Raw genomic sequence first — 13,595 nt, forward strand, 5'->3', positions numbered from 1 at the left:
TCACACACCGCTACCTCACACACACACTACCACCTTGCACACACACACACTGCCACCTCACACACACACAGCCACCTCACACACACTGCCACCTCACACACACTGCCACCTCACACACACACTACCACCTCACACACACACACACTGCCACCTCCCACACACACTGCCACCTCACACACACACTGCCACCTCACACACACACTACCACCTCACACACACACACACTGCCACCTCACACACACACAGCCACCTCACACACACTGCCACCTCACACACACACTACCACCTCACACACACACACACACTGCCACCTCCCACACACACTGCCACCTTACACACACACTACCACCTCACACACACACACTGCCACCTCACACACACCGCTACCTCACACACACTGCCACCTCACACACACACACACAACCACCTCACACACATACCGCCACCTAACACACACAACCACCTCACACACACACACCGCCGCCTCACACATACACTGCCGCCTCACACACACACACACAGCTGCCTCACACACACACACAGCCGCCTCACACACACACAGCCGCCTCACACACACCACCGCCGCACACACACAACCACCTCACACACACAATCACCTCACACACACACCGCCACCTCACACACACACACACCGCCGCCTCACACACACACAGCCACCTCACACACAACGCCACCTCACACACACACACACCGCCGCCTCACACACAGTCACCTCACACACACACAGCCACCTCACACACACCGCCGCCTCACACACACACACACAGCCGCCTCACACACACACACACCTCACACACACACAGCCACCTCACACACACACCGCCACCTAACACACACGCCGCCTCACACACACACAACGCCGCCTCACACACACACACTACCGCCTCACACACACACACACTACCGCCTCACACACACACTACCGCCTCACACACACACACTACCGCCTCACACACACACAGCCACCTCACACACACACCGCCGCCTCACACACCGCCAACTAACACACACACCGCCGCCTCATACACACACCGCCGCCTCACACGCACACCGCCGCCTCACACCCACACTGCCACCTCACACCCACCGCCGCCTCACACCCACACTACCACCTCACACACACCGCTACCTCACACACACACAGCCACCTCTCACACACCGCTACCTCACACACACACACTACCACCTTGCACACACACACACTGCCACCTCACACACACACTGCCACCTCACACACACACACTACCACCTCACACACACACAGCCACCTCACACACACTGCCACCTCACACACACTGCCACCTCACACACACACTACCACCTCACACACACACACACTGCCACCTCACACACACAGCCCCCTCACACACACTGCCACCTCACACACACACTACCACCTCACACACACACACACACACTGCCACCTCCCACACACACTGCCACCTTACACACACACTACCACCTCACACACACACACACTGCCACCTCACACACACACTGCCACCTCACACACACACACTGCCACCTCACACACACCGCTACCTCACACACACCGCTACCTCACACACACACAGCCACCTCACACACACACTCACTACCACCTCACACACACACTGCCACCTCACACACACTACCACCTCACACACACACTGCCACCTCACACACAGTCCTCCTTCAGGGCATGCTGAAAGTTGTGGTGCTGGATCACTGTTGTATGAGAATGTGTAAGTGTTACGTCTCCCTCTAGTGTCCAGTCCCTGGTATAACACCCAGTCAGCAATGACGATCAATACGAAGCGCGGGCTCCCCCAATATGACCACTAGGTGTCTGGAGAGGAGCAGCATCTGGAGGTCCACAGATTGGAGACCACTGGCCTATAATAGATCAGCAGCAGTTTGTGCTCCAGAGCTGGTAATGGGAGAGGAGGGGTTGTGATCAGTCACCATACACACACGTCCATCTATATCATGTCATTTACTCCCATAAGGGGCGGTCATTGTGGTCAGAATGTGCGGGGCCACATGTATCCTGAGAGTTAGCAAAGCTCCAGACTCCTCCTCCAGACTCCTCTGTCCTCCTCCTCCTCCAGACCCCTCTGTCCTCCTCCTCCAGACCCCTCTGTCCTCCTCCCTCCAGACCCCTCTGTCCTCCTCCCTCCAGACTCCTGTCTCCTCCACCAGACCCCTCTGTCCTTCTCCTCCAAACCCCTCTGTCCTCCTCCAGACTCCTCTGTCCTCCTCCTCAACCCTCGACTCCTCTGTCCTCCTCCTCCACCCTCGACTCCTCTGTCCTCCTCCTCCACCCTCCTCTGTCCTCCTCCTCCAGACCCCTCTCTCCTCCTCCTCCAGACCCCTCTGTCCTCCTCCTCCTCCAGACCCCTCTGTCCTCCTCCCTCCAGACCCCTCTGTCCTCCTCCCTCCAGACACCTCTGTCCTCCTCCCTCCAGACCCCTCTGTCCTCCTCCTCCAGACTCCTCTGTCCTCCTGCTCCTCAAGACTCCTCTGTCTCCTCCTCCAAACCCCTCTGTCCTCCTCCTCCAGACTCCTCTGTCTCCTCCTCCAAACCCCTCTGTCCTCCTCCTCCAGACCCCTCTGTCCTTCTCCTCCAAACCCCTCTGTCCTCCTCCAGACTCCTCTGTCCTCCTCCTCAACCCTCGACTCTTCTGTCCTCCTCCTCCACCCTCGACTCCTCTGTCCTCCTCCTCCACCCTCCTCTGTCCTCCTCCTCCAGACCCCTCTCTCCTCCTCCTCCAGACTCCTCTGTCTCCTCCCTCCAGACTCCCTTGTCTCCTCCCTCCAGACCCCCGTCTCCTCCCTCCAGACTCCCCGTCTCCTCCCTCCAGACTCCCCGTCTCCTCCCTCCAGACTCCTCTGTCTCCTCCCGCCAGACTGCTCCGTCCCCTTTTCCTCCAGACTGTAGGGGGGACTGGGTGTGTGAGGCTGAAGCAAGGCAGGGGGTGAAGTGCCGTGGCCTGCAGAGAACCACACCACCACCCTATGATTGGCCACTTTAGACACCCCCTTCATATTGTATCCCTTGGTCTCCAGCCTCCTCCTCCTCCAGACTCCTCTGTCCTCCTCCTCCAGACTCCTCTGCCCTCCTCCTCCTCCAAACCCTTCTCTCCTCCTCCTCCAGACTCCTCTCTCCTCCTCCAGACTCCTCTGTCCTCCTCCTCCAGATCCCTCTGTCCTCCTCCCTCCAGACCCCTGTCCTCCTCCCTCCAGACCCCTGTCCTCCTCCCTCCAGACCCCTCTGTCCTCCTCCCTCCAGACCCCTCTGTCCTCCTCCCTCCAGACTCCTCTGTCCTCCTCCCTCCAGACTCCTCTGTCCTCCTCCCTCCAGACTCCTCTGTCCTCCTCCTCCTCCAGACTCCTGTCTCCTCCTCCAAACCCCTTTGTCCTCCTCCTCCAGACCCTTCTGTCCTCCTCCTCCTCCAGACTCCTGTCTCCTCCTCCAAACCCCTTTGTCCTCTTCCTCCAGACCCTTCTGTCCTCCTCCTCCAGACCCCTCTATCCTCCTCCTCCAGACCCCTCTGTCCTCCTCCTCCAGACTCCTCTGTCTTCTCCTCCAAACCCCTCTGTCCTCCTCCTAGACTCCTCTGTCCTTCTCCTCCAAACCCCTCTGTCCTCCTCCAGACTCCTCTGTCCTCCACCCTCCTGTCCTCCTCATCCACCCTCCTCTGTCCTCCTCCTCCACCCTCGACTCCTCTGTCCTCCTCCTCCTCCACCCTCCTCTGTCCTCCACCCTCCTCTGTCCTCCTCCGCCAGGCTCCTCTGTCCTCCTCCTCTGTCCTCCTCCTCCAGACCCCTCTCTCCTCCTCCCTCCAGATTCCCCGTCTCCTCCCTCCAGACTCCCCGACTCCTTCCTCCAGACTCCTCCCTCCAGACTCCCCGTCTCCTCCCTCCAGACTCCTCTGTCCCCTTCCTCTAGACTCCTTTGTCTCCTCCCTCCAGACTCCTCTGTCTCCTCCCTCCAGACTCCTCCGTCCTCTTTTCCTCCAGACTGTAGGGGGGACTGGGTGTGTGAGGCTGAAGCTAGGCAGGGGGTGAAGTACTGTGGCATGCAGAGAACCACACCACCACCCTATGATTGGCCACTTTAGACACCCCCTTCATATTGTATCCCTTGGTCTCCAGCCTCAGTACAGAACCCCTCAAAGAGAAGTAGAGAGTCAAAACATTTCATACCACAAAGTGTGACCCGCAACCACCAAGCTTACTGTGCCACTGCTGTGAGGGGAATATCTGTGATCAGAGGAACCCGCCAAGCATCCCTTACTGCCATACAAGGGAAAGGCATGGTTGTCCTGCTCCACATGACAGCCCACCTTACAGCCGACCCATAATCTCTCTACGCCAGAGCGCCTCAGTGACTGACGCCAACGCTTCTCTATCCCACCCAACGTCACCACAGGCCACACCTCTCACGTCATACGTATTTATTTAATGATATCCTGAAAATGGCGCAAAATCTTTGGAAAAGCTGCAACAAAAGAAAAAAAAATTTATTTTAATTGTCACAAAAATAGAATTTTTTAAAAAGATTTTCAAGCACGAAAAAAAATGTCTCTGAATCCTTTAAATCAGCGGTCTCCAAAATGTGGACCTCCAGCTGTTGCAAAACTACAACTCTCAGCATGGCCGGACAGCCAACGGCTGTCCGGGCATGCTGGGAGTTGTACTTTTGCAACATCCGGAGGTTCACAATTTGGAGACCACTGCTCTACTGGACGTGTAGTTTTGTGACATGGAAGCCGCTCTGCACTAGGCCGGGCCCGAAGCCCCAAAAGAGCTGATGTGTATCCGGTCTGTCCCGGAATTCCCAGTGAAGTGGCTCAATCATTTAGCTGTAAATCTTTCTGGGTAACAACAACGCGGCCACCATGAAAGTCCAGCAGTGCTCTCCTGAGTTCACACGGCGCGTTGCGATCCGGCTCTAGCTGTTATATAAGGGCACCATCCTGGAGATCCCGTTCCTGCATATGGGGCACTTCTTGGGCTCGGGCAGGGCCTGGTAGCAGCGGTAGCAGGAGCAGACGTGGCCGCACTCCAGGAAGACGCAGGACTTCTGGTTGGTGAGACAGATGCTGCAGGCGTTGCGAGCCTCCTCGTCCTCCTCGTCTCCTGAACGGCCTCTGGCCTCCTCGAACTCCCGTTGCAGCTGCCTGAGGCGCAGCTTCTCCTTGCGGTGCCGGTACTGTCGCCGCAGGATGAAGAAGAGGGAGAGACAGGTGGCCACCCCGCAGATCACCGTCAGGATCTTCCACAGCCGGACCTGGCGCTCCTGGCGCTGAACCAGGGACGGGAAGTCCAGGCTGCTGAGGTAGTAGAGCATCCCGGCTTTGGGAGGCTGCAGCTTCACCAGTTTGTTGTCCAGGACCAGCTCGCCCACGCCCGTCACCGTGGCGCCAATCTTCAGCATCTCCTCCGTCTCCTGGATGCCCTTCGGCCTCTCCCCAGTGATGAAGTGCCCCAGGACATTGGTGAAGGACTGTACGGCCGGGTGGAACTTCTCGTAGACCGTCTCCAGGTCCAGCTCGGCCGCGTCCAGGGGTTTGATGACGCGGACGGACGGGCGGACGGTGTCCTCGGAGTCGTCAGGCGTCAGCTCGAAGGGGACGCTGTTGGTTCTCTGGTGGATGACTTTCTCTTGGTCGTTCCTACAGGAGACACGGACAACATGAAAGTTACATCCGACAGATCGCACCCAGCTTTACCAGACCCCAGAACGGCTCTATTGACCAAACACTGGGTGACAACTACTATAAGGAGTACGTTCAGACGAGCGGATTTTCGCAGTGTACGTCGCTGCGGATCCGCCGCTGAAGGACCTTTACAATAAGCCGCTACGAGCAGACACACTGCAATGTGCGAGTTGCCGCGGGCATGCGCAGTATACTCACACATCGCGGCAGCTCATTGAGCAGGTGGAACGGCCGCGATGTGTGCGAGTACACCGTGCATGCGCGGCGACTTGCACATCGTTTCAGTGTATCTGCACGTAGCGGAGTATTGCAGGCACATGTACCGCCAGCATATAGAGGTCCTTCAGCGGCGCATCTGCCGCGCAAAATACACTGCGAATCCGCTCGTCTGAACGTACCCTTAAAACTGAGTGTCAATTTTGTTATAACCCAGCTTTACCGCACTTCTGAAAAACCGCATGCGTAGGCTCTTCTGAAGCCTGGTAAAGCTGGATAAGCAGGTATAACCTGGAGTAAAATAAAACAATCACCGCAATATATAAAACGTACTAATATAATGTCATCACAGCTTGTACCGGCCTCAGCATGTGTGATTCCCCTAGGCAGGAAGTTGTGTAGTCCTCTCATTGTCAGTGTGGCGTTGTCTTAGCAGCTCCCCAGTATTTTTTTTTGCGCCATGATCCGTAGATTTTATTGCTACGGGTTTTGCGTCTATCTGACTTTTTGATCACTTTTTAATTTCATTTTTCAGGGATGTGGCCAAAAAGCAGGAATACAGGCCTTTTTTTTACGTTTACGCCGTTCACCGTACGGGATCTTCAACATTATATTTTGATAGTTCGGACATTTACGTACATGCTGATACCGGATATGTTTATTAATTAATTTTTTTACGCTTTTTGGGATAAAATGGGAAAAGGGGCCTTTTCAGTTTACAGTTTTATTTTTTTATTTATTTTTTCCCCACTTTTCATGTCCCTATAGGCGACCATTTATAGCCATCATTAGGTTGCATATACTGATCAGTGTTATACATAGGACATAGCACTGATCAGTATTATCTGCCATCTTCTTCTCTGGTCTGCTCGGTGTCAGATCAGAGGAGAGGACCCTGCGATGACGGTTGCAGCAGGTAAGGGGACCTCCGGCCGCCATCTTGGATGATCAGATCCCTGCCGCAGATGCCATGATCTGTATTGATCACAGCATCTGAGGGGTTAATGGCAGACACCAGATTACTGGCGGGTCCCTGGCTGCTGATAGCTCTGGTGCTCGCGTCATGTACAGAATGTAAACGTACGTCCTGGTATGTAAAGTCCCACCGCATCAGGATGTACATTTACGTCCATTTTCCTTAAAGGGGTTCTCCGCTTCTAGACATCGCATCCCATATCCAAAGGATAGGGGATAAGATGTCTGATCACGGGGGTCCCGCTGCTGGGGACCCCCGCTCTCCCTGCTGCATTTGGCGTTCATTTAGACCGTTGGGTGCAGTGCCGGAGGGTGCTGACGTTACCCTCGTGATGTCACGCCCCCCTCCCATAGACTTGCATTGAGGGGGCGTGGCCATGAAGTCACGAGCCTCCACCCCGCGTCGTCAGTCATCCGGCACGGAGTGAAGTTCGCTCCTCGCACCGGATGTCTGTGGTGCCGCAGCCGAGATCGGGAGGGTCCCCAGTGTCGGGACCCCCGCGATCAGACATCTTATCCCCTATACTTTGGATTGCAGATAAGATATCTAGGGGCGGAGTAGCCCTTTAAGGGGTAAATCTTGTAGCTTTCTTACACCCCTGTTTCCTCATCACATAACTAGGCACATTTACCATTTAGGACTCTAGAAAAGTTGAGTAACAAACCCTAAAGAAACAACAAGAGAGGTATTATTGTTGTCATCCATCTTTTCCAAAACTCCTGAAAGGCTATCATGCTCAGTTAGGCAGTGACACATCCTCTGCTCCCGTACTGCTGCATAACAGGAAAGCTGGACACATTCCCGGTGGAAGCTAAAATGGTGGTTATATTAGTTATCACACAGCTTTCCAGATTCCTGAATGTCCACTCTTGTACTTTATAAACCTGTCCGCTAACCTACTGCTGCATAACTACATCGTACGGAGGAGGGGAATAATATCTGCCGTAACCTGTGTGGAGGCGATATTGGTTGTCACCCAGCTTTATCAGGATCCTGAACGTCTGGTTAGATACAGACTCTGGAAGAGCTGGTGAATGAAGGTGGTGATGATGCCTTTCCCGGCTTTATCACACATTCATTACTGTTTGCTCAGGGTTTGACGTGCGGAGCTCGTGTCTGGTGACTGCGCAGGAATCGCGTGCCGCCGTATCCTAGCAGATTTATCGCCGGCGACGATCTTATCTGTGCGCAAACGTCCTCTCCATCCGGGCGACGCGGCTGCCGCTTCCTGCACACGAGCGGGGGATTATTCTACGCTTCACATAAGAAAACCAGCAGGGAAAGAGGTGCAAATATTTGCGCTGGTCTGTGCAGCTGTTTTAGTGTTTTACTTGAAAATTGGGGAATTTTTTACACTCATTTCTGAGGTAATAAATTGATAAATTACCCCCAAATTGTCAACAAACAAAAACTGGCGCACAAAGTGTTAAAGGGGTATTCCAGGGGAAAAAAACTTTTTTTTTTTTTTTTTTTTAAATCAACTGGCTCCAGAAAGTTAAACAGATTTGTAAACTACTTCTATTAAAAAATCTTAATCCTTCCAATAATTATCAGCTGCTGAAGTTGAGTTGTTCTGATGACACCTGTCTCGGGAGCAGTCCAGCGTAGAAGGAAATTCCCATAGCAAACCTATTCTGCTCTGTGCAATTCCTATGGGGATTTGCTTCTACTCTGGACAGTTCCCGAGACACGTGTCATGAGAGAGCACTTAGACAGAAAAGAACAACTCAACTTCAGCAGCTCATAAGTACTGAAAGGATTAAGATTTTTTAATAAAAGTCATTTACAAATCTGTTTAACTTTCTGGAGCCAGTTGATATATAGGAAAAAGTTTTTTCCTGGAATTACCCCTTTAACCTGATGGGGGAATCACTGGAGGGTAACATGAGGGTGCGCCAACAAAATATTCTCATTCACTGACAGCAAGCAGACATCTTGACTTCTCACCCATCTCTGCTTGCAGTCAGTGAATGAGAATATTTTGCTCATATTCAGTGGCTTAAAGGGGTCCTCCTCCCCTAGACATCTTATACAAAGGATAGGGGATAAGATGTCTGATCGCGGTGGTCCCAGCGCTGGGGACCCCCGCGATCTCTGTGCAGCACCCGGCGTTCGTTTAGAACTCTGGGTGGGGCGGCGAGGGTTCTGTCGTCACGACAACGCCCCTTGTGACGTCACATCACACCCCCTCAATGCAAGTCTATGGGAGGGGGCGTGACTGTGACATCACGAGGGGACGTGACTGTGACCTGACGATCCTCGCCGCCGGCTCCAAGCGTTCGGAACAAAATATTCCGAAAGCTGGGGCAGCGGAGTACCCCTTTAAAACCTGTACAAACCTAACACTTCTGAGGGTTTGTTACAGTGTAGCCAGTCTAGACGATCCTCTCTCCTGACAGATCAGTGCTGAAGTGTTTAGCTCACAGAGCATTGTCTAGACTGGATGCGATTGTAACAAACCCTCAGCTGTGAGATGCATCAGATGTAAAGGTTCCATTCACTGACATGGCGGCCTGGGCTGACTCACCAGAGGTGGGTGGTCCGGTTCCAGACCATCTTGTGCTCCTTCAGGGACAATCTGTGGATGACGCCCCTGCAGTTCTCTACAAACTGACTGTTCAGGGAATCCTTCACCGAGCGCACCACGCCTGGAGGACAAGAGAACGTTCCGTCACATAACACTGCAGACAAACGTTCTGTCCCATATCACTGCAGACAAACGTTCCGTCCCATATCACAGGACGTTCCGTCACATATCACTGCAGACAACACAAACGTTCCGTCACATATCACAAGACGTTCCGTCACATATAACAGGACGTTCCGTCACATATCACAGGACGTTCCGTCACATATCATTGCAGACAACGCAAAGCCAAATACTTACAGGGCATGCTGGGAGGTGTAGTTTTTAAACGACTGGAGTGCCACAGGAGATCACTGCCCTATACCAGTGTATCCCAGAGCATACTGGGAATTGTAGTTTTGCAACAGCTGGAGGCACCCTGGTCGGAGGGAGGGGTCCGGGACCTTAACCACAAGAGCTGACACTCACCTTCGATAACCGCATACGGGACGCACTTCCCAGGCAGATCCATCAGGACGTCGGGTAAATCATCATCTAAGGAGATCTTCCTGGCGCCCTATAAATCACAAGGAGGATTAATAGTGGGTGTGGCCCTTTAAGAGGCGGATGGCGGGGGTGGGGACCTCTCACCTTCAGAGTCTCCGCGGTGCGATATTTCTGGCGATAAATGGAGTAGAAGATGGCGGTGACGGCAGAGCTGGAGGCAAGAAGGAAGATCTGTCCGAGGGACGGCCGCCCGTTACTGTCCATCGCTGCGGAACATGAGAGCCACGCTTAATAATGCTGCGTACTGATGGCGAGAGCCACGCTTAATAATGCTGCGTACTGATGGCGAGAGCAACGCTTAATAATGCTGCGTACTGATGGCGAGAGCAACGCTTAATAATGCTGCGTACTGATGGCGAGAGCCACGCTTAATAATGCTGCGTACTGATGGCGAGAGCCACGCTTAATAATGCTGCGTACTGATGGCGAGAGCCACGCTTAATAATGCTGCGTACTGATGGCGAGAGCCACGCTTAATATTGCTGCGTACTGATGGTGACCGGGCGACTCACCTTGTCATGTGACACGAGAGCCACGCTTAATAATGCTGCGTACTGATGGCGAGAGCAACGCTTAATAATGCTGCGTACTGATGGTGACAGGGCGACTCACCTTGTCATGTGACACGAGAGCCACGCTTAATAATGCTGCGTACTGATGGCGAGAGCAACGCTTAATAATGCTGCGTACTGATGGTGACCGGGCGACTCACCTTGTCATGTGACACGAGTGCCACGCTTAATAGTCATCATGACCTGCTGCCTCCTGATTGGTGACAGAGGACTCACCAGGTCATGTGACATGAGAGCCCTGCATAATTACAATCTACTTCCTCCTGATTGGTGACAACTCACCCGGTCATGTGACATGAGAGCCCTGCATAATTACTATCTACTTCCTCCTGATTGGTGACTCACCCGGTCATGTGACATGAGAGCCCTGCATAATTACTATCTACTTCCTCCTGATTGGTGACAACTCACCCGGTCATGTGACATGAGAGCCCTGCATAATTACTATCTACTTCCTCCTGATTGGTGACTCACCTGGTCATGTGACACGCCGCAGGCGTGGGAATAACGGTGTCAGGCTGATGATCGAGGGGTCGCTCCAATAGGAAACGTCACAGGAAAAGTTTTTAAAAGTTTCCACACACCCAAAATATCAGGGATGGGGTGCTATACTTCTTCCTGTTCCTTAAAGGGGCTACACACACATAAAGCTATGGCCGGAAATAACCTCCTAAAAGAGGAGGAGCCTGATACGGCACTAGGACCCCCTATGACAGGTTATAATGGGGACCCCAACCTCTCACAGGCGGCAGAGACCTCCGGTCCGGCACATAAGGGGTTATCCCATCACTCACCACGTACTTCCTGCTCATGCGCCGCCGGGAAATGATGACGTCACGGGTAGGCGGTGCGTAGCTCGGACACCAGGTCACAGGGAGGGCGGGGCTTGGCACAGTGAGTCATGTGACTTTGATCGCTCGTTCTAAGCGTAGTAACCTTAGTAACTACAACTCCCAGCATGAGGGGCGCAGGGTGAAGCGGGGCTAAGATGTGTGCGTGTGTTGCAGTAGGCTGCTGGGAGTTGTAGTCCTGCAATAGTTGTGTTGCACCTCTAAATGTCTTCCAAAACTACAACTCCCAGCATGCCCTGTCAGCATCTCATTCTCTAGAGCAGTAACCTCCCACCAGGGGGCCTCCAGCTGTTGCAAAACTACAACTCCCAGCATGCCCTGTCAGAATCTCGCATTCTCTAGAGTAGTAACCTCCCACCAGGGGGCCTCCAGCTGTTGCAAAACAACAACTCCCAGCATGCCCTGTCAGCATTGCTCATTCTCTAGAGTAGTAACCTTCAACGAGGGTGCCTCCAGCTGTTGCAAAACTACAGCTCCCAGCATGTCCGGACAGCATCTTATTCGCTAGAGCAGTAACCTCCCACCAGGGGGCCTCCAGCTGTTGCAAAACTACAACTCCCAGCATGCCCTGTCAGCATTGCTCATTCTCTAGAGTAGTAACCTTCAACTAGGGTGCCTCCAGCTGTTGCAAATCTACAACTCCCAGCATGCCCTGTCAGCATCTCTCATTCTCTAGAGTAGTAACCTTCAACGAGGGTGCCTGCAGCTGTTGCAAAACTACAACTCCCAGCATGCCCGGACAGCCAACGGCAGTTTTGCAACAGCTGGAGGGACACAATTTGGAGAATGATCCTTCTCTTTGCCTCTAGGATCCTTATCTTCGTTTGAGTCATGTGATTCTTCCGCCAGAAAACGCCAGAAAAACCCGTAATATCCGTGCGCACGTGGTTTTATTTATTTTCCACCTCTAGAATGAGTTCATACGGCGATAATTCCGCCACCATTCACGTCCATGGGACTATTGGCAAATCTGCCGCCATTGTGGATTTTCCGCTGACCCATTGAAAGGTGAATGGTATCGCAACTCGCAGCGTATATCCCGGAGTAATCGACTTGTGAACGGATTATGTTGTCGGGCGCCGGCAAAACAAGACGCTGGGAAATGCGCCGTCTCCATATATAGAAACGCGTTTCCGAGCGCAATACGGTGGAGTCTGGAATTTCCGCAGTGGAACGTCTGCTGTGTAAATTCCATAGTGTGAACGGTGCCGTAGAATCATTAGGAGGCCGCTGCACCGTACATTCCTGGGGGCCAAACATTCCTGGGGGCCAAACATTCCTGGGGGCCAAACATTCCTGGGGGCCAAACATTCCTGGGGGCCAAACATTCCTGGGGGCCAAACATTCCTGGGGGCCATACATTCCTGGGGGCCAAACATTCCTGGGGGCCAAACATTCCTGGGGGCCAAACATTCCTGGGGGCCCCTGATGCCTACGCAGTAACAACTCCGCTACAACCGCGAATCCGACGAACCGAGACCCTGAAAATATCCAATATTCATTTTTGTCTCCCTAGTTTCCATGGCGACGCGGCGAAGTTGGTTACTTGACATCATTTTCAGAACTTCAGTCGCCTTAGAGACGGAACGCAGCCGATAAATATAGAAAGTTCCCTGACACGGCGGCCTCATCTGCATTCATCTGCCGGGGGATTAGCGAATATCGCGCACGGATTTCATTCATGTCAAGAACCGGATGTCAGGTTAGAGGATAACGCGGTGAGGTCACATGATCCCGGCGCAGTCATTGAAGGAGAATTCAACCCATTGTAGTCGGGATTGTCCATTACTGCGAGATCGGGGAAACGAATCACGGCACGAATACAGGGGATATAGTACGATGCTGGCCGCCATATTGTATATACTGTATACTGCTCCTATAATATACTGACCCCAAGTATATACAGGGCACAGCCTGACAGAAATACAGGGGATATAGTACGATGCCGGCCGCCATATTGTATATACTGTATACTGCTCCTATAATATACTGACCCCGAGTATATACAGAGCACAGCCTGACAGGAATACAGAGGATATAGTACGATGCTGGCCGCCATATTGTATATACTGTATACTGCCTCTATAATATACTGACCCCGAGTATATACAGGACACAGCC

General features: G+C 53.1%; 1 protein-coding gene across 4 annotated transcripts; it reads right to left on the minus strand.

Annotated features, from left to right (window-relative positions):
- Nucleotides 1-4,445: 4,445 nt before the first annotated feature.
- Nucleotides 4,446-13,380, minus strand: MUL1 (mitochondrial E3 ubiquitin protein ligase 1). 4 transcript variants are annotated; one of them, XR_008848232.1, is made up of 6 exons: nt 11,098-11,410; nt 10,136-10,257; nt 9,974-10,061; nt 9,446-9,566; nt 4,754-5,681; nt 4,446-4,627 (listed from the first exon to the last, which is right to left on the minus strand). XR_008848232.1 is itself a non-coding variant. In XM_056542307.1 (5 exons), exons 2-5 carry the CDS (start codon nt 10,253-10,255, stop codon nt 4,958-4,960), a joined length of 1,053 nt encoding a protein of 350 aa, XP_056398282.1. In that variant the 5' UTR covers nt 10,256-10,257; nt 11,418-13,380; the 3' UTR covers nt 4,446-4,957. The 4 variants fall into 4 exon arrangements, 2 of the variants coding, with proteins under 2 accessions (XP_056398282.1, XP_056398281.1); XR_008848231.1 differs by having other exon boundaries at nt 4,738-5,681; XM_056542307.1 differs by lacking the exon at nt 11,098-11,410 and adding an exon at nt 11,418-13,380 and having other exon boundaries at nt 4,446-5,681.
- Between the last annotated feature and the right edge of the window lie 215 nt (nt 13,381-13,595).

The sequence above is a fragment of the Hyla sarda genome, chromosome 10 (genome assembly GCF_029499605.1).
Source record: "Hyla sarda isolate aHylSar1 chromosome 10, aHylSar1.hap1, whole genome shotgun sequence".
NCBI lineage: Eukaryota > Metazoa > Chordata > Amphibia > Anura > Hylidae > Hyla > Hyla sarda.

Bases quoted from the DNA above. Each gene is read 5' to 3' on its own strand.
- MUL1 (XM_056542307.1), bottom strand. From the start codon at position 10,255: ATGGACAGTAACGGGCGGCCGTCCCTCGGACAGATCTTCCTTCTTGCC. The intron at 9,567-9,973 runs GTGAGTGTCAGC...CTTGTCCTCCAG, and splicing joins CCCGTATGCGGTTATCGAAG to GCGTGGTGCGCTCGGTGAAG. The intron at 5,682-9,445 runs GTGAGTCAGCCC...TGTCTCCTGTAG, and splicing joins AACCGGACCACCCACCTCTG to GAACGACCAAGAGAAAGTCA.